The sequence below is a fragment of the Stegostoma tigrinum genome, chromosome 34 (assembly GCF_030684315.1).
Source record: "Stegostoma tigrinum isolate sSteTig4 chromosome 34, sSteTig4.hap1, whole genome shotgun sequence".
Taxonomy (NCBI): Eukaryota; Metazoa; Chordata; class Chondrichthyes; order Orectolobiformes; family Stegostomatidae; genus Stegostoma; species Stegostoma tigrinum.
Window position 1 is genome coordinate 4,180,403 of NC_081387.1, and position 20,757 is coordinate 4,201,159.

At 43.2% G+C, this 20,757-nt stretch overlaps 2 protein-coding genes across 4 annotated transcripts in view; one reads left to right on the plus strand and one right to left on the minus strand.

Moving 5' to 3' along the window:
• LOC125446366 (uncharacterized) overlaps positions 1-20,757 on the minus strand; it is a 281,544-nt gene that overhangs the window by 244,243 nt on the left and 16,544 nt on the right. Inside the window, 2 exon segments of the mRNA XM_059639405.1 lie at positions 13,516-15,150; positions 17,542-17,735. Of these exon segments, the coding sequence (XP_059495388.1) occupies positions 13,516-15,150; positions 17,542-17,735 (1,829 nt within the window).
• LOC125446407 (zinc finger protein 271-like) overlaps positions 1-20,757 on the plus strand; it is a 132,585-nt gene that overhangs the window by 36,530 nt on the left and 75,298 nt on the right. For all 3 annotated transcript variants that reach the window (XR_009442933.1, XR_009442931.1, XR_009442932.1), the window contains one exon: positions 20,502-20,629. The gene's annotated coding sequence lies outside the window, so the exon portion shown is untranslated. The remainder of the gene's footprint in view (positions 1-20,501; positions 20,630-20,757) is intronic.

The following is a 20,757-nucleotide window of genomic DNA, read 5'->3' on the forward strand; positions in this document are numbered from 1 at the left end:
TAGTATTCTTAACAAAGTAGATAAATTAAAGGCACAAATCATCTTGAATGATTGTGATGTGCTAGGCATCACAGAGACATGGTTGCAAGGGGTTCAGGACTGGCAGTTAAACAGCCAAGGATTTACAACTTATCAAAAAGACAGAGAGGTGGGCAGAGGGGTTGCCTTGTTAGGTAAGAATGAAATTGAATTTATGGCACTGGGTCAGACGATGTAGAGTCTGTGTGGATGAAGTTGAGGAACCACAAAGGCAAAAACACCACAATGGGAGTTATGTACAAACCTTCTAACAGTGATCAGGACCAGGGGCGCAAGATGCACCGAGAAATAGATAGGGCATGTCAGAAAGGCAAGGTCACAGTGATCATGAGGGACTTCAATATGCAGGTGGACGGGGTGAATAATGTTGCCAGTGGATCCAAAGAAAGGGAATTCATGGAATGTTTGCTTGATGGCTTTTTAGAACAGCTTGTGATCGAGCCCACATGGGAGCAGGCTATTCTGGAGTTAGTGCTATGTAATGAGCCAGACTTTATAAAAGATCTCAAAGTAAGGGAACACTTAGGAGACAGTGATCATAATATGGTAGAGTTCAGTCTGCAGTTTGAAAGAGAGAAGGCAAAATTGGATGTAATGGTGTTACCGTTAAATAAAGGTAATTGCAGGGGCATGAGAGAGGAACTGACGAAAATCAACTGGAAGCAGAGCCTAGCGGGGAAGACAGTGGCAGGATTTTCTGGTGCGATTGAGGACACAGTACGGAGGTTCATCTCAAAGAAAAGAAAGATTATCCGGGGTGGGATTAGACAGCCATGGCTGACAAAGTAAGTCAGGAAATATATCAAAGAAAAAGAGACAGCCTATAAAGTGGCCAAGAGCACTGGGAAATCAGAAGATTGGGAAGGCTACAAAAACAGACAGAGGATAACAAAGAGAGAAATAAGGAAGGAGAGGATCAAATATGAAGGTAGGCTAGCTAGTAATATTAGAAATGATAGTAAAAGCTTCTTTCAATACATAAGAAACAAACAAGAGGCAAAAGTAGACATTGGGCTGCTCCAAATTGATGCTGAAGGGCTAGTGATGGGAGATAAGGAAATAGCTGAAAAACTTAACAAGTACTTTGCGTCAGTTTTCACAGTGGAAGACATGAGTAGTATCCCAACAATTAAAGAGAGTCAGGGGGCAGAGTTGAGTATGGTAGGCATTACAAAAGAGAAAATGCTAGAAAAGCTAACAGGTCTGAAAATTGATGCATCTCCTGGCCCCGATGGCTACATCCTGAGATCTGAGGGAGGTGGCTGAGGAAATAGTGGAGGCATTGGTTGCGTTCTTTCAAAAGTCACTGGAGTCAGGGAAAGTCCCAGATGATTTGAAAATCGCTGTTGTAACCCCCTTGTTCAAGAAAGGATCAAGACAAAAGATGGAAAATTATAGGCCGATTAGCTTAACCTCGGTTGTTGGTAAAATCCTAGAATTCATTGTTAAGGATGAGATTTCTAAATTCTTGGCAGTGCAGGTTTGGATTAGAACAAGTCAGCATGGATTTAGTAAGGGGATGTCGTGCCTGACAAACCTGTTAGAATTCTTTGAAGAGGTAACAAGTTGGTTAGACCAGGGAAACCCAGTGGATGTTATCTGTCTAGACTTCCTAAAGGCCCTTGATAAGGTGCCTCACGGGAAGTTGCTGAGTAAGGTAAGGGCCCATGGTGTTTGAGGTGAGCTACTGGCATGGATTGAGGATTGGCTGTCTAACAGAAGGCAGAGAGTTGGGATAAAAGGCTCTTTTTCAGAATGGCAACCGGTGACAAGTGGTGTCCTGCAGGGTTCAGTGTTGGGGCCGCAGCTGTTTACTTTATATATTAATGATCTAGATGAAGGGAGTGGGGCATTCTAGTGAAGTTTGCCAATGATACGAAGTTAGGTGGACAGGCATGTAGTACTGAGGAGGTGGGTCGGCTGCAGAAAGATTTAGACAGTTTAGAAGAGTGGTCCAGGATATGGCTGATGAAATTCAACGTGAGCAAATATGAGGTCTTGCACTTTGGAAAAAAGAAAACAGGCATGGACTATTTTCTAAACGGTGAGAAAATTCATAAAGCTGAAGTACAAAGGGATCTGAGTCCGTGATTAAGAAAGCGAATGTAATGTTGTCATTTATCTCAAGAGGGTTGGAATATAAAAGCAGCGATGTGCTTCTGGGACTTTATAAACCTCTAGTTAGGCCCATTTAGAATGCTGTGTCCAATTTTGGGTTCCACTCCTCAGGAAAGACATATTGGCACTGGAGCGTGTCCAGCGGAGATTCACACGGATGATCCCTGGAATGGTAGTCCTAACATACGATGAATGGCTGAGGATCTTGGGATTGTATTCATCGGAGTTTAGAAGGTTGAGGGGAGATCTTAATAGAAACTTACAAGATAATGCATGGCTTAGAAAGGGTGGACGCTGGGAAGTTGTTTCCGTTAGGCGGGGAAACTTGAACCCATGGGCATAGCCTCACAATTAGAGGGGGTCAATTTAGAATAGAAATGAGAAGTCATTTCTTCAGCCAGGGAGTGGTGGGCCTGTGGAATTCATTGCCACGGAGCGCAGTGGAGGCCGGGACGTTAAATATCTTCAAGGCAGAGATTGATAAATTCTTGATCTCGCAAGGAATTAAGGGCTACGGTGAGAGTGCGGGTAAGTGGAGTTGAAATGCCCATCAGCCATGATTAAATGGTGGAGTGGACCTGATGGGCCAAATGGCCTTACTTCCACTCCTATGTCTTATGGTCTTATGATATAGCCTTCCTGAGGAGGGTGGCCAGAACTGAACACACTTCTCCAAATAGGCTCTAAAGAAAGCTCTGTGCAACTGGAACATAACCTCCAAAAGGACACAGTTGTTTTTGAAGAGGAGTGTTGTGGGTTATATTTACTGTTCTGGAAGCCCCTGGAGTAATGAACAGTTTTGACAGAGGAAAGCAGAACCACTGGCGTGATCCAGTCAGATCTGATGGATGGTTAAACCAGTTGTGTACCAGATACACTTAAATCTTCACCCCGGGACTTGAGATGCAGTAAGAGAACAAAGATAATTTTGGAAACAGTTGAGTAGAATGTTGATATGAGGGAGTGGTTAAACCAGATTGGCAGCTACAAAAATGTTGTGGTAAATGGAGGAACAGCAGGGAATTGAGAATTAGAAAGCACTCCCTGGGGGAGGAGGGCCTTCCAGGAATGGAAACTGATTGGTCCATCCACCTGATCACTGAATCTCTGTCACTGTTAGTGAGTTTGTATGATGGAACTGAGCTCCACGCTGTGTCATTGAAGTTTGGTGTCATTTCTGACCATTGGAATGGGGAGCCAGACTAAAGCACAGGGATTTTAAAGAAACTTCTGTCTGCAGCATTCTGAGAGGTTTCCTCTGATGTGTGTGTCTGTGTGTGTGTGTAGTTAAGTGAGCCAGCTCTCAGCAGTGGGTATGGAGACCCTGCTTTTGGGGTTGTGGATTATAGACAGATCCTCTTCAGGTGACATTTGTTTGACTAATTCTGTGGGGAACATTTGTACTCTCCTGTCTAGGAAAATGACCATCTTGGGTATGGTGAGGGAGCGGGGGTGAGTCTCTACAGACCTGAGTTCCCTCAGCCTGTCACAACTCAATGAAATAACAGTTTGAAATGTTCACCTTATATTTTTCCAAAGTTCGTTTCAAATTCTGGGAAAATCTTGAATAATTTTCAGATGCTTTGTGATTTTGGTTGATTCAAAGCTTGGGCTAAGCTGAATGATCTGTTCGTTTGTTCGTTTATGAATCTTCTGTGTAGATTTACAATGCACAGTGAATTTGTTATGAATGATGACGATGGATTAAATTTGTTGTCATGTTATCATGAGGTTTTTTAAAAAAGGCTGTAAGGAGAAGCATGTAAACAAGACGTGAGTCTAACATTTGGTGGTGGATAAATTGTTGGAGGGGATTCTGAAGGACAGGATTTACATGTATTTGGAAAGGTAAGGACTTATGAGGGATTGTCAGCATGGCTTTATGCATGGGAAATCATGTCTCACTAGCTTGATTGAGTTTTTGGAAGTTGGAACAAAAAAGACTGATGAGGGCAGAGCAGTGGGCATTTCTGTGTGGACTTTAGTAAGTCCTTTGACAAGGTTCTGCACAGTAGATCACATCAGATTCAGGGAGATCTTGCCAATTAGAAGGAAAATTGGCTTAACAACAGGAGACAGAATGTTGGTGGAGGGTTGTTTTTCAGGCTGGAGGCCAGTAACCAACAGTGTTCCACAGAGATCAGTGCTGGGTCTACTTTTGTTTGCAATTTATATAAACTATTTTGATGAGAATTTAGGAGGCATAGTTAGTAAGTTTGCAGATGACACAAAAATTGCCGGTATAGTTGACAGTGAAGAAGGTTACCTAAGATTACAAAGGGATCTTGATCATTTGAGCCAATGGGCGGTGGAGTGGCAGATGAAATTTAATTTGGATAAGTGTGAGGTATTGTATTTTGATAAAACAAACACGGGCAGGACTTCTACAGTTAATGGTAGGGCTCAGGGTAGTGTTGTCAAACAGAAAGACTGAAGAGTTCTTTGAAAGTTGCATCACAGGTATATAGGGTGGTTAAGAAGGCATTTAGTACGCTTGCCTTCATTGCCAGACTACTGAGTATCGGAGTTGGGCCATCATGATGAGTTTCTGCGGGACAGTGGTGATGTCACCTTTGGAGTACTGTGTTCTGGTCGCCTGCTATAAGAAGGATCTTATTAGATTGGAGAGGGGTTAAGAAAAGACTTACCAGAATGTTGAATGGGATTGGAGGGTTATAAGGATAAACTGGGATTTGTTTCACTAAAGTATAGGAGGTTGAGGGGTGATCTTATAAGGGTTTATAAAATCATGAGGGGCATAAATAAAGTGAATAGCAAAGGTATTTTCCCTAGAGTGGGGTGTTCAAATAAGGGGACATATTTTTAAGTTAAGAGGAGAAAGATTTAAGAGATCTGAGGGGCAACTTTTTTACACTGAGGGTGGTTTGTATGTGGAATGAACTGCCAGATGAAGTGGTAAATGCAGATACAGTTACAGCATTTAAAAAAAAAATTGGATAGCTACATGAATAGGAAAAATTTAGAGGGATATGGGACAAATGCAGGCAAATGGGACTAGTTTTGTTTGGGAAACTTTGTCAGCTTGGAAGAGTTGGACCAAAGGGTCTGTTTCCATGCTGTATGACTCAATGACTCTAATTCCTCATGCTGTGTGCTCCCTGCAAAATCACTCCTCTCACCCCAACCACAGTCTATCAAAACCCAACTGTGTTGTAAAATGAGAGCTAAAAATTACCAGGATGATTCCCTGGTTAAGAAACATCAATTATGAGGATAGATCAGAGAAAATGTGACTGCTTTCATTGGTGGGGATAAGGTTAAGGAGATTTGATAAAATATTTCAAAATCATGTGCAGTCTGGACAAACTAGGTAGACAGTAAGTATTGCCACTTGTAACCGGATTGAGAACGAGAGGGCACAGGTAAAAGATCATTTGCAGGAGACACAAATACAGTGGAAGAAAGATCTTTGTCACATCAAGCCATTAGACTCTGGAATGTACTGTTTGGAAGTGAGTTGGAAGCAGGTTCAATTGAGTTGCTGAAGAGGACACTGGATAATTATTTTAAATGGCGCTGCATAATTATTTTAAATACATAAACAGTTATCAGAAAAAAGGCACAAAATTAGACTGATCATTCAGAGAACTTGTGCATTTATAATGGGCTAAACCACCACACCCCCCCAAACCCCGCTTCCCATGACCCACACTATGAAAGTTTAGTAACTTTGTAAATTGACAACATCTTCTCTTTCACCTAGGTAATCCAGCTTCTAGATTCTGGTCTTTCTCTGGATACACAACAGTGCAGAAAAAACATATGGTGTCATCAAACTTCTTTACTGTGCATATATTTACGTATCAATGTAAATGGAGCTGCTACAATTAATTCACAAACCTGGCAATTGGCCTTGTGTGATAAAGGTCTGACCTTAAGTGGTTGACCAAACCACTTCTCCATGATGATCGCACTGACCCTTTCAAGCTCCTGATGTTTATCGTGTGAAGTATTTCACTCAGGCGGGGATGCCTGACAATGGTGGCACATATACTTATTCAGCCCTCGCTGATCTGGGATTATTTCCAGGCAGATGTACTCACCTTTTCCCCTGCCAAGTTTGTGACCTTCTCCCACGTTTAACGAGGTTTTTGTAGATCCATCAGAGTTTTACCTTTGGTTAGAAAACAACTTCAGCACTTGTCATCTAAGGCCTTCTCAAACATAAATAGTCTCGGTTCTCATCTTGTCAGGCCCAGTTGGAAAATAACAAGCTCTTGCAGACATTAAAGGAGAACAAAACATCTTTTTGAACCTAATTAGTGATCACAAGTCTACGCACTGGAGATTTCAGTTATTGTTATCTTCCTCTCTTCAATCACCTTTTTTATCCAATCCCAAACATTTACGGACCTATCTATAAATGAGTATGTAAGCACTAAATCCACAACAAAACACTCATAAAAAGTTCATGCACAAATTACTAAGACTGAGAATTACTGAGACTAGAAAATACTAAGAAAAGGGATTTAAAATATATCTTAATTCTTTACAAAATTATGTGCAGTGACCTTGAAGTTTCCACCATACAGTGATAAATAATTATTTGAAAGGATTGCTTTCATAAAACAAGCAGAAGAGCACAGATTCTGGCCAAGCATGGATCTTATTTAGTGTTGGTTTTAATCACTGTAATCTTGCTGAAATTGCCCATATCAGAAAGTTTAAAAGTATGTTAAATCAAGCCAAAATTGAACTACTGTAATCTGTAATGCTGGTTTATTAAACAACAGCGAGGAAGCTAGTACCAACCACAAAAATGGCCAGGGCCCCAGAAGAGAGTGGTGACTTTCTGCCAATAGCACCTGTTTCAGGTGACTCTGCAAATTACAATCAGGTTTTTGGGCATTCACAAAATGGGGAGGCTGAATGGGGTGTGCAAAACTCACACTGTGGGCTCCATTGGGCAGTCATATTCATGAATCCATTCTGCATGCTGTGGTCAACAATTACTTTAGGCCACAGATAATAGAAAATCAGTGCAGGGACCCAAACAGACAGCAGTGAAGGGAATCAGTGCAGGAGCCTACACAGACAGCAGTGATGAGAATCAGTGCAGGGACCCACACAGACAGCAGTGAAGGGAATCAGTGCAGGAGCCAACACAGACAGCAGTGAAGGGAATCAGTGCAGGAATCCACACAGACAGCAGTGAAGGGAATCAGTGCAGGAGCCTACACAGACAGCAGTGATGAGAATCAGTGCAGGAGCCAACACAGACAGCAGTGAAGGGAATCAGTGCAGGAGCCAACAGACAGCAGTGAAGAGAATCAGTGCAGGAGCCAACAGACAGCAGTGAAGAGAATCAGTGCAGGAGGCCACACAGACAGCAGTGAAGAGAAGCAGTGCAGGGACCCACACAGACAGCAGTGAAGAGAATCAGCGCAGGAGCCCACACAGACAGCAGTGAAGGGAATCAGTGCAGGAGTCCACACAGACAGCAGTGATGAGAATCAATGCAGGGACCCACACAAACAGCAGTGAAGGGAATCAGTGCAGGAGCCAACAGACAGCAGTGAAGAGAATCAGTGCAGGTGGCCACACAGACAGCAATGAAGAGAAGCAGTGCAGGGACCCACACAGACAGCAGTGATGAGAATCAGTGCAGGGACCCACACAGACAGCAGTGAAGAGAATTAGTGCTGGAACACACACAGACAGCAGTGATGAGAATCAGTGCAGGAGCCCACACAGGGAGCAGGGGAGAGAATCTGTGCTGGAACCCACATAGACAGCAGTGAAGAGAATCAGTGCTGGAACCCACATAAGGAGCAGTGAAGAGAATCAGTGCAGCAATCCACACAGAGATGGATGTTGGTGAGAGTTAGTCAAGTTGTGTGAGGGGTAGATGGTCTGTGGGAATTAGTCCAGTCACTTGGGAGATTGTCAGGGGTGGGGTGATCCTCACTTCACTTTGGGGCCAAGAGGAGAGTGTTCAGCCCAGTGTGACTGATGGGAGGGTTTGTGAGGGCTATTAAATGTATGTTTAGCTAAAAGGTAGACATGTTTTTTTCACAACATTTGCAAGGAAATTTGAAGAAAAAACAGGAAGCGTTGGAAACAGCAGCTCTGACAGCATCTGTGAGGAGACAAACAGAGTTTACAGTTTGAATGCAATATTACACTGCTTCTGAATGATAACGTATACTCTGTTTTGATCTCCACAGATGTTGCCAGTTCTGCTGGCATCTCCATCTTCTGTTTTTATTTCAGATCTCCATCATTCACAGTATATTGCTGATATTTCCTGGGTAACTATTCAATTATGTCAGAACTAAGGTCTCTTTGAGAGAGGGTCAGAGATGTTTTCAGAGGATCCCCAGGGGCTGGTGAGGTGCCTAGGTAACACCCACAGAGTCAGTGTGTCAGCTCTTTCAAGGCTGGTCATGTATCTTGGTTTGTTTGTCCAATGATCTGGAGACTGGAAGATTTGGCCCAATGTTTCTGCTGGGTATGTACTTTCCAGAATATGTCGTGCTGTTCTTTCTGCTTGAATCTGCAACATTTTGCAGTCTGTACCAGCATCACCTTCCTTCAGCTCTCCATGTCATTGATGTACATCTCTTGCCCATGCTGGTATTTCACTTCCCAGTGCTTCCCATATCTCTGCAAATAAAGTTACATCCTCTGCAAACACTTTGGAGGGGATCGAAGTAACTTAAGAAAGATGCTGTGAATTGTCTTGTGGTCAGGCTCCACCACTACTTTTTCTCTCCAAAGAGGGTGCTGGTTGAAAAGTTTACATTCAAAGACAACAGTCAAGATTTCTCAATCTCTGTACAGCATTGTTAAGTTTGTGTTAGCATTCTGGACACATATACAACGGGTTGCCCTCACTTCATGGGGGTTCTTCAAATTCTGCTCCAGTGGCATCACTGAGTGAAATCTACCCAAGAACATGGTTGGGTAGTTCCTGTGTTTGTTGATGATCAAGAAGGTCCAACATTGATATAATATTTTTCTGAAACATCGAATACCCTTGAATTTTGAGTTCTCTGCCTTTGTCACAGGCAGATTCAACTCAGGTATTCAAGACAGTATTGGATGATTACTTTACCCAATCTTTGGATACACATGGCGCAGAACAAGTCTGTGTTGACAAGTTTCTTTATTGAGTATATGTTCACATATACATGTGTGCATATGGAGCTGCTACAAGTAAGTCCACAAAACTGACAGTTGACTTTCCTGTGTGATCAGGGTTTGTCCTCCAGTGGTCAAACTGCTGAATAAGACCTTTTCATAACCTCAGAAGTTGACCAGACCACTTCCCCCGACAATCTCACTGATCCATTCAAACTCCTCATGTTTAATGTGTAAAGTGTGTGACTCAGACTGATGCTCATTCTCCCTTCAGGTTGTCTGACACATACTTTAATCCAATCATGTCTCATCTGTTTCAGAGATAGTAGGAACCTTATCATCTGTGGTTGTTGCCAGGCTGTTGTATTCATCTTTGCCCCTGTCCAATTTGTTAATTTCTCCCACATTAAACCAGGTTTTACAAGTTTATCAGAGTTCATCCTCTGCTTAGAAAAAATCAACTTCAGCATTTATTTTCCAAGGCTTTCTTAAAGGTAAATAGTCTCAATTCTCATCTTGTCAGGCCCGCAGTAGGAAAGTAATAAGTTCTTGCAGATGTTTAAAGCAGAAAAACACATTGTTTTGACCCTTGTCCACTAAGTAGTGATCTCAAGGCCACGCATTGTAGATTTCTCCAGTCATTGGTGCCTTCCTCTCTTCAAACAGCATTTTGTCCATCCCTCACACACAGGATTGTCAAGAGCCATTTACAATTGAGTATGTATGTACAAAATCCATGACAAAATTAAGAAGCAATAGCGCACAAATTACTAAGACTAAGAACTGCGTGGACAAAAATACAACGCAAAGGATCTTAACATAATATCTCAATTCTTATAAAATTATCCAAGAGCAGTCTTACACACTGGATTGATCATGCAACTTCCAATAATGGGTCACACAGAATGTTTTGCAAGGTTTGCTTTCGTAAACAACCATGAGTGCACAGGTACTAGCAAAGTATTTAGCTTAGTTTGCAGTATCACTGTAATCCTGCTGAAATTGACAGTAACTGGAAATTTAAGTATCAGTTACGATAAATGTAACTTGACCTTCCATGATCTTTTAACACTGTTTTTTAAAATATCAGCCAGTAAGCTGCTATCAACCATAGAAATGACCAAACCCCCCAGATGTGAATAATGAGATCAGTGAGTTGTTGCTGATTGTGCCTATCTGAAGCAACTCTTCAAAAAGTCTCAGGGTTTTTAGGTGTTCAAGCATCAACAATCAATCATATTTGTAGGTCCAGTCCACATGCTGTGACCATCAATTATTTTGGCAAAGTACAGGCCCACAGATTATGATTTATTTCAGTTGTGTCCCAGCAAGAGAAATAGATAAAAATAATTTTATGTTATCACAATTACTTTGTTACTTGACCAATAGCATGTGTTTTCTGCTATTTTTGATTTATGATAGTTTAAAATGGTGCATTCTCTCTCTTCCCTCTCAGCTTTATAACACAGCAGGAACATAGATTAGAGAGAAAGATTGGGGAAGATAGCACTGAGGAAGAAGGAGATGTAGGCAACAGGGCAAGGTGGAATGCAAGAGTGCAGAATTAGGTAGGAGAAACAGGAGGTCGAGGAGAAAAAGAGAGAAAACTACTCACATTCCTCTCATCCCCAAATCACTCTCCTGTCTCCCACTCTCATGTGCCGATCCCACCACTTCACATCATCACTACCTTGGATGATCTGGGTCTTCTTCTGATCTACTGTCAAACACATCTGAGGATACACATCCCACACTGATCTGTGGGTCTGAAAGCTTCTGACGATGAAGAATGCAGTTCCCTCACTAGAAATCTCTGTCAAACATTTACCAGGGGAACTGAGATAGCAGCTGCAATAAGTGAAGTTTTATTCAGATGGGACAATGACAAGTTTAAATTCCAACCTTATCTGCAGCTCACCTGTCAGTTTCCTAATCCTTAAGAAATAATCTTCCTTGCGAATATTTGAAGTGTTTGAATTTTAAAGAATGTTTCAAGTGGTGTTTAAAATGGCTGCAGCTGTCAAATATTCAATGAAATTTGCTGACAACAGAGATGACATTAACAGACAAGCCACTATGCATGAGGGTTATTGATCTGAACATCCACCTTTCATTAGATTCAAAACCATACTGTATGCACTATTATTTGGAAGTTACTACACATGCTGGTCCAAACAGAAATTCTTCACATGCCACAAAAGAAAAGCACATTTCCTCTCTCTAATCTGTTCCAATTTTATCTATTCCCACATACACATTGCACATGATCTTTAGGGCTTCAGGTTTCCTTTTGGTATGTGTGTGAATTGTTATGGACTGTTCATTATGGGGTCTGTTGTTTCCCTAGGGCCTTTTGCCATGGCAAATGTAGTCGCTATGGTAATTGTTATTGCTGATCTATGGCATTTGTCGGGAAATGTTGATCTCTGAGGCTGATGGTTATCTAGTTGAAATCATCCTCATCGACTATGAAGGAGCAACTTCTCGAATGTACGCAGATGTCCAGGGTTCACTGTAATCATGTAATCAAAATAATAACTTCTATAAACAAGTCCAGTGAATTTTGTTGAATTTTTGAAGATATTTTGGTAACCCTCATCAATGCCTCTCCCTTTTCATTTGACTGGGGATAGTGTGCAGATGATGTGTAGTGTTGAATTTTTCAAATAATTCATGAAGTGTCTGAATTTTTCATTCATGAATTGAAGTCATTGTCACTGATCACAATGTCAAGAATGTCAAGACAACAGAACTGTGCGTTCAGAGATTCTAAATCTCACTGGGAGTTGTTAGCTCCCATCATCTCAATGTGACTATTATGATGAGAAAATCAGTTCCAGTGAAAGTGAAGAGCTGTACTCCAAGCTTCATCGCCGGGATGTCAGGAGTCATGAGCAGCTCTTTATCTTGTTTCAGAGATAGTAGGCTTTATCTTGTTTAGTTTGAAGTTCATCACAAGCACTGCACTGGCTGATTTGGTCCTTCATCCCATTGCTCATGTTTGGCCAGTACAGCACTTCCCTTACCTTCCTCTGACTATACCTGGTTTGTTAATGGTTTGCGTGGGATATGCTTTGACCAGACGTGGAGGCTTTGGAGAGGGTGTATAGGAGGTTTACCAGGATGCTGCCTGGACTGGAGGGCTTGTCTTACGAGGAGAGGTTGACTAAGCTCGGACTTTTCTCTCTGGAGAGAAGGAGGAAGAGAGGTGACCTGATCGAGGTGTACAAGGTAATGAGAGGCATGGATAGAGTCGATAGCCAGAGACTTTTTCCCAGGGCAGGACTGACTGCCACGAGGGGTCATAGTTTTAAGGTGTTAGGAGGAAGGTATAGAGGAGACGTCAGAGGGAGGTTCTTCACCCAGAGTTATGAGCGCATGGAATAGTTTGCCAGTGGTAGTCGTGAAAGCGGAGTCATTAGTGACATTTAAGCGACTGCTGGACATGCACATGGACAGCAGTGAATTTGAGGGGAATGTAGGTTAGGTTATTTTATTTTTGGATTAGAATTATTCCACGACACAACATCATGGGCCGAAGGGCCTGTACTGTGCTGTACTTTTCTATGTTCTATCTCTTCTTGTTAGTAATAATGACCCTGGTCACTTAGTGCACAGGCCAGGCAGCAGTGAAGAGAATCAGTGCAGGAATCGACAGAGAGATGGATGGTGGTAAGCATTAGTCACGTCGGGTCTGGGGTAGATGGTCTGTGGGAATTAGTCAGGTCAGTTGGGAGATTGTCGGGGGTGGGTAGGGTTTCTCAGTTCACTTTGGGGCCGAGGGGAGAATGGTCCAGCCAGTGTGACTGGTGGTGGAGGTTGTGTGGGTATCAAATGTATGTTTACCTAAAAGGTAGACAAGTTTTATTTCCTATCTAGCATTTGCTGGGTAATTGAAATAAAAACAGTGAGTGCTGGAAACAGCAGTCTGGCAGCTTCTGTGTAGAGCAAAACAGAGTTAACGTTTTGAATCCTGAAACATTAAGTTGACCTGTTCACTCGGTTTCATTCTCCACGGATGCTGTATGTTCTGCTGTGTATCTCCAGCACTTACTGCTTTTATTTAAGATTTCCAACATCCACTGTGTTTTGCCCTTACTATTTAGGTTTCTTCCCAATGTAAATACACCGATGGACCAGGAGCTTCAATGACTCTGTGAAAGCCTTTGCACAAATATCACACATGAAGAGTTTCTCTCCTGACTGAATCCTGGAGCATTCCAAATGTTAAGCACATCAATGAAGGTTCATTGCAATCTCAGAACTAAAAGAATACGCTCCTGTGTGAAACTTTTGATGGAGCTGAAGGCTTGATAAATCCAAGAATGATTTACCACACATATTGCACGTGAAACATTTCTCCCTAGTGTGAATACGTTGGTGTTTGCGGAGGTGTGATGACCTCGAGAATGATTTGTCACATACGTCACACATGAATGGTTTCTCCCCTGTGTGAATGCGTTGATGTACGCAGAAGCTCGATAAATCTGAGAAGGACTTGTCACACACCTCACATGTGAATGGCTTTTCTCCTGTGTGGATTCGTTGGTGTACACGGAGGGTTGATGATCGTGAGAATGATTTGTCACACACATCGCACGTGAATGGTTTCTCCCCAGTGTGAATACGTTGATGTCTGCGAAGGGTCAATGACTCTGAGAATGATTTGTTACACACCTCACATGTGAAAGGTTTCTCTCCTGTATGTATCCTCTGATGGTGCAGGAGACTTGATGAAACTGAGAATGATTTGTCACACACCACACATAAGAATGGTTTCTCTCCAGTGTGGACAGGTTGGTGTCTGCGAAGGTGTGAAGAAGTCAAAAATGATTTGTCACACAGCTCACATGTGAATGGTTTCATCCCAGTGTGAATGAGCTGGTGTCTGCGAAGAGTTGACAAGTCTGAGAATGATTTGTCACATACTTCACAAGTGAATGGTTTTTCCCCTGTGTGAATGCGTTGGTGTACACGGAGAGTTGAAGTCTGTGAGAATGATTTGTCACACACCTCACACACAAAAGGCTTCTCTCCTGTGTGAATGCGTTCATGTCTGCGAAGAGTTGATGTCTCTGAGAATGATTTATCACACACCTCGCACACAAAAGGTTTCTCTCCCGTGTGAATGCGTTGGTGTACATGGAGGGTTGATGCCTCTGAGAATGATTTATCACACACCTTGCACTTGAAAGGTTTCTCCCCTGTGTGGATCCTCTGATGCAGCAGCAGACTTGAAGAATCCGAGAATGATTTTTCACACACTACACACGTGAATGGTTTTACCCCGGTGTGAATAGGTTGGTGTCGGCGGAGATGTGAAGAATTTGAAAATGATTTATCACACACCTCACATTTGAATGGTTTCTCCCCTGTATGAATGCGTTGGTGTCTGCGCAGGGTTGATAAGTCTGAGAATGATTTATCACACACCTCACAAGTGAACGGTTTCTCTCCTGTGTGAATACGGTGATGCACGCGCAGAGTTGATGTCTGCGAGAATGATTTGTCACACACCTTGCACGTGAAGGGTTTCTCCCCAGTGTGAATGCGTTGGTGTCTGCGAAGAGTTGATGACTCTGAGAATGATTTGTCACACACCTCACACGTGAAGGGTTTCTCCCCGGTGTGAATGCGCTGGTGAACACGGAGGGATGACGACTCTGAGAATGCTTTGTCACACACCTCGCAGGTAAATGGTTTCTCCCCTGTGTGAATGAGCCAGTGTTTCACCAGACTTGACAACTGTGTAAACCCCCTGTTACACACTTCACATACAAATGGTTTCTCACCAGTATGAATACGCCGGTGACTCACCAGCGTTGATGACTTTGCAAAACCTCGTTCACAGACCTCACACTTGTATTGTTTCACTTCCATGAAGTTGCCCTTATTTTAATAGTTATGCAAATGTTTTGTTGTATGTGGAATGTGATTTTCTTCGCCAGTGGGGTCCACCTCACATTTGAACAGTTTCTCACTTGTAGGAATGGGTCAGTGGTTCATGAAGCTCGATGAATGACTGAAGGTCTCACCACACTTGGGGCTACTCATACTTCTTCCCAGTCTCACCCTGACCGATCACTCACAACCGAACGTTCAGAAAGGTTGGTTCTGATGGAAGGCTCCACACCACTGACCAGTTTCAGATCTGATGATGTCAAAGTTTCCCTGACATGACCAATTTCGAGATGATGATTTCACTGACTAACCTTCTCCGTGTTAAGCAATGCTGTGAGGGGACTGGATGTCTTCCCACAATTGTGCAGTTGTTCCATTGGGTGATGATCAGAATCTATCTGCAGCGTCTATCCTCTCAATATTCTCTGGTTAAGTGCAGTATAATCCTTCTGTAAAACAGGAAAAGGAAAAATGATTTCCTCTAACTTCCTCTCCTTCTTTGCTGAAAAAGGTGACTCTTCAGTAAGAGACTGTTCCACAGTGAGTGCCAGTCTGCTATTCCTTACGTGGGAGGGGATAAGATACAAGTCTTTTCTTTTTCCTCACTTGACTGTTACACACCCTGTTTCCAGCAGGGACACTGGATAGTGATCAGGAGCAGACAGTGTGGCTACTTTCCTTCCTTAGCCCAGACCCCCATCTTCCCAGGCACATGAGGGCAATGGGAAAGACAGTCGGGTGGAGTGTAAAATGGGCTATCAATTCACTATGTGCTCAAGTCATGTAGCTAGTGTTGCATTTAAATTATGTGTTCAGCAGAAAAACAAACTCAAGAAAAATGACAATTCCTTGGAGATCTGATTCACTCACAGGATGTAGCATCTCTGCCTAGGCTGGCCTATGTACACCTCTATCAAGTCACCTCTCATCCTTCGTCGTTCCAAAGAGAAAAGCCCAACTCTCTCAACCGTTCCATGTCAGACCTTCCCTCCATTCCACGCAACATCCTGGTAAATCTCCTCTGCACCTTTTCCAACGCCTCCAAATCTTTCCTGTAATGTGGTGACCAGAACTGGACACGACACTCCAGATGCGGCCGAACCAGGCTTTTGTATCGCTAGAAAATAACTTCACGGCCTTGAACTCAATCCCTCTAATAATGAAAGCTAACATACCATACGCTTTCTTAACAACTCTATCCACCTGGGTGGCGGCCTTCAGGGAATTTGTGAACATGAACCCTAAGATCCCTTTGCCCCTCCACACGGCCAAGAATCTTTTCATTAACCCTGTATTCTGCTTTCAAGTTTGTCTTTCTAAAATGAATCACCTCACACTTTTCAGGGTTAAATTCCATCTGCCACTTCCCAGCACAGCTCTGCGTCCTATCAATGTCCCTTTGTAACTTAGAACAGCCCTCTGCAATGTCCACAACGCGACCCACCTTCGTATCGTCCATGAACTTGCTAATCCACCCTTCTACTCTTTCATCCAAATCATTTACAAAAATCACAAATAGAAGAGCCAGGACAGATCTTTGTGGTACACCACTTGTAACTGAGCACCATGTTGAATATTTTCTGTCCACTACCACCCTTTTTGTCTTCTAAGGGTCAGCCAATTCTGAATCCAATCTGCCACATTTCCCCCTTCCCATGCCTCCTTACTTGCTGCATGAGCCTACCACAGGGAATCTTATCAATGCCTTACCTAAATCCATATATAACACAGCCACTGCTCTACCTTCATCCACGTGTTTGGTCACATCTTCAAAGAATTCAATAAGGTTTGTGAGGCATGATCTACCCCTCACAAATCCATGCTGACTATCATGAATCAAACTGTGCCTTTCCAAGTGATCACAAATCCTAGCTCTCAGAGTCCTTTCCTATAATTTTCCCACCACTGATGTAACCTGTAATTTCCAGGGTTATCCCTATTCCCTTTTTTGAACAAGGCAATGACGTTTGCCTCTGTCCAATCTTCTGGCACTATACCCATGGACAGTGAGGATGAAAAGATCATCGCCAAAGGCCCTGCAATCTCTTCCCTCGCTTCCCGTAGAATCCTTGGATAAATCCCATCAGGCCCGGGGGACTTATCTATCTTCAACTTCCTCAAAATTCCTAGCACATCTTCCTTACTAACAGCAACCTGCTCTAGCCTACCAGCCTGTTTCACACTGTCCTCCTCTACAACTGGGTCCCTCTCAGTTGTGAATACAGAAGAAAAGTATTCATTAATGACCTCTCCTATCTCTTTAGGCTCCGTGCACAAATTCCCTTTACAATCCTTGATCGGCCCTACCCTTTCTCTGGTCATTCTCTTATTCCTCATGTACGTGTAAAAAGCCTTGGAGTTTTCCTTGATCCTACCTACCAAGGTTTTCTCATGCCTACTCAGAGCTCTTTCAGCTCTTTCTTCAGTTCCTTCCTGGATAACTTGTATCCCGCGAGAGCCTTTTCCTTTCCTTGTTTCCGAAACCTTACATAAGCATCTTCTTCCTATTAACCAGTTCGTTCGACCTCTCTTGAGACCAAGGTACCCGCAATGGACCGCATCTTCCCTGCTTGCTAGGGACAAATATATTGAGCACAAGCAGTATGCATTCAACAAACAAAGAAAATTACAGCACAGGAACAGGCACTTTGGCCCTCCAAGCCTGCGATGATCCAGATCCTCTATCTAAACCTCTCGCCTATTTTCCAAGGATCTGTATCCCTCTGCTCCCTGCCCATTCATGGATCTGTCTAGATACATCTTTAATGATGCTATCATGCCTGCATCTACCACCTCCACTGGCAACGCGTGCCAGGCACCCACCACCCTCTGCGTAAAGAATTTTCCATGCATTTCTCCCTTAAACTTTTCCCCTCTCATCTTGAAATCGTGACCCCGAGTAATTGAGTCCCCCACTCTGGGAACAAGCATCTTGCTATCCACCCTGTCTATATCTCTCATGATTTTGCAGACCTCAATCAGGTCCCCCCCCTCAACCTCTGTCTTTTTAATGTAAATAATCCTCAACTACTCAACCTCTCTTCATAGCGAGCACCCTCCATACCAGGCAACATCTTGGTGAACCTTCTCTGCACCCTCTCCGAAGCATCCACATCCTTTTGGTAATGTGGTGACCAGAACTGTATGCAGTATTCCAAATGTGGTTGAACCAAAGTCCTGTACAACCATGACATGACCTGCCACTCTTATACTCAATACCCTATCTGATGAATGAAAGCATGCCATATGCCTTCTTGACCACTCTATCCACCTGTGTTGCCATCTTCAGGATACAATGGACCTGAACACCCAGAGCTCTCTGTGCATCAATTTTCCCCAGGGCTTTTCCATTTACCATTCCTTAAACAATCTCCACATTTCAATAGTGCTCTTCCCTGACAGCATCTGTTCCCAATTTATGTTATCCGGTTCTTGCCTAACAGAATTCTAATTATTCTTCTCCCACTTGTAAACCTTACCCTGCTGCATGTACCTATCCTTTTCCATGACTATTGTAAAAGTAACAGTTTTGCTTGCTACCGCTAAAATGCTCTCCCACCAACAGGTCAAACACTTGGCCTGGTTCATTGCCAAGCACCAAATCCAAACGGCCTCTCCTAGTGTTGTTCTGTCTACATACTGTGTCAGGAATCCTTCCTGAATGCACTGGACAAAATCCACTCCATCTAAACTATTAGAACTAAAATGTTTCCAACCAATATTGGAAAGTTGAAGTCACCCATGACTACAACCCTGTGACTTCTGCACCTTTCCAGTATCACCTCCCAATCCACTCCTCTATTTCTCTGCAACTATTCGGGGTCTGTAAAATACCCACAACAAAGTGATTGCTCCTTTCTTGTTCTGGACCTCAACCCAAACTGACTCTGTAGACATATCATTCTCGAACTGCCTTTCAGTAGCTGCTACACTAGCCCTGACTAGCAATGCCACTCCCTCGCCTCTTTTTCCACTCTCCCTATTTCTTTTAGAGCATCTAAATCCCGGAACTTCCAACAACCGTTCCTGTCCCTGAGTTACCCAAGTTTCTGTAATGGCCGCAACATCGTAGTTCCAAGTACTGACCCATGCTCTAAGTTGATCTGCCTTATTTCTGATACTTCTGACATTGAAGTATATACACCTCAATCCATTTCTGTGTCCACAATTACACTCCATCGACTTCATTTATTTATAAACAACCTTACTCCCTGTTGTGTCCGTTGGAATGCTGAATACCTCATCCTCTGAATTATAAATCCAGTTCCCCACCCCCTGCCAATCTAGTTTAAACCATTCCGTATAGCTCAAACAAACTTCCCTCCCCGGATATTTGTCCCGTTCCGGTTCAGGTGCAACCCGTCCTTACTGTACAGGTCCCACCTTCCCCGGAATGTGCTCCAATTATCCCCATAATGGATGCCCTCCCTCCTACACCAGCCCTGTAGCCACATGTTTAGCTGCACTCTCTCCCTATTTCTTACCTCATTATCATGTGATCAGAGGTATAGATAGAGCAGGTAGCCAGAGACTTTTTCCTAGAGTGGAGGTAGCTGTTATGAGGGGACATAGTTTTAAAGTGAGTGGAGGTAGATACAGGGGAGTCGTCAGAGGTAGGGGCATGGAATGCATTGCCAGAGAGGGTAGTGGAGTCGGCCTCATTAGGGGCATTTAATCAGCTGTTAGATAGGCATGTGGATGATAGCATATGGTAGGGGTGGAGATTAGGTAGACCTTAGGATTAGAGTAAAAGTTCAGCACAACATCATGGGCCGAAGGGCCTGTACTGTGCTGTACTGTTCTGTATGTTGCCATCCCTCATTGCCCAGAATTTAGCAGAATGGGACCTTATAGAAATAGAGAAAATAGGTACGGGGTGAGCCAGTTGGCCCTTTGAGTCTACTCTGCCATTTGATAATGATCATGGTCAATCATGTGACTCAGTGATCTGTTCTTGCCTTCTCCCTATACCCTTTGATTCCTAAATCCACAAGAACTGTACGGACTCCTTTTTGAAAACATTCAATGCTTTGGCCTCAACTGCTCTCTGTGGCAGAGAATTCCACAGGCTCACCAGACTCTATTAAAGATATTTCTCCTCATTTCAGTCCTAAATGGGCTACACCACTTAACCCCTGGTTCTGGGCTGTCTGATGATTGGGAATATCCTTCCTGCATTTACCCTGTTTTAACTTTAATTTTTTAGGTTTCTCTGAGATTTCCCTGTCATTCTTCTAAACTCCAGTGAACACAGTCTTTACTGATTCAGTTTGTCTTCACATGTCAGTCCCATCATCTCAGAAATCAGTGTGGTAAACATTTGTTGCACTCATCCATAGGCAGAACATCCTTCCTCAGATGAGGAGACCAAAACTGCACACAAGACTCCAGGCGTGGTCTCACCAAGACCTTGTACAATTCCAGCGAGACATCCCTGCTCCTGTACCTGAATCGTCTTGCTACGAAGGTCAGTACATCATTTGCCTTCTTCACCACCTGCTGCACCTGCATGTTTACTTTCAGCAACTGGTATAGATGCACATCTAGGTCTCATTGCACCTCCCCTTTCCCAATCTATCACCTTGCAGATAACAA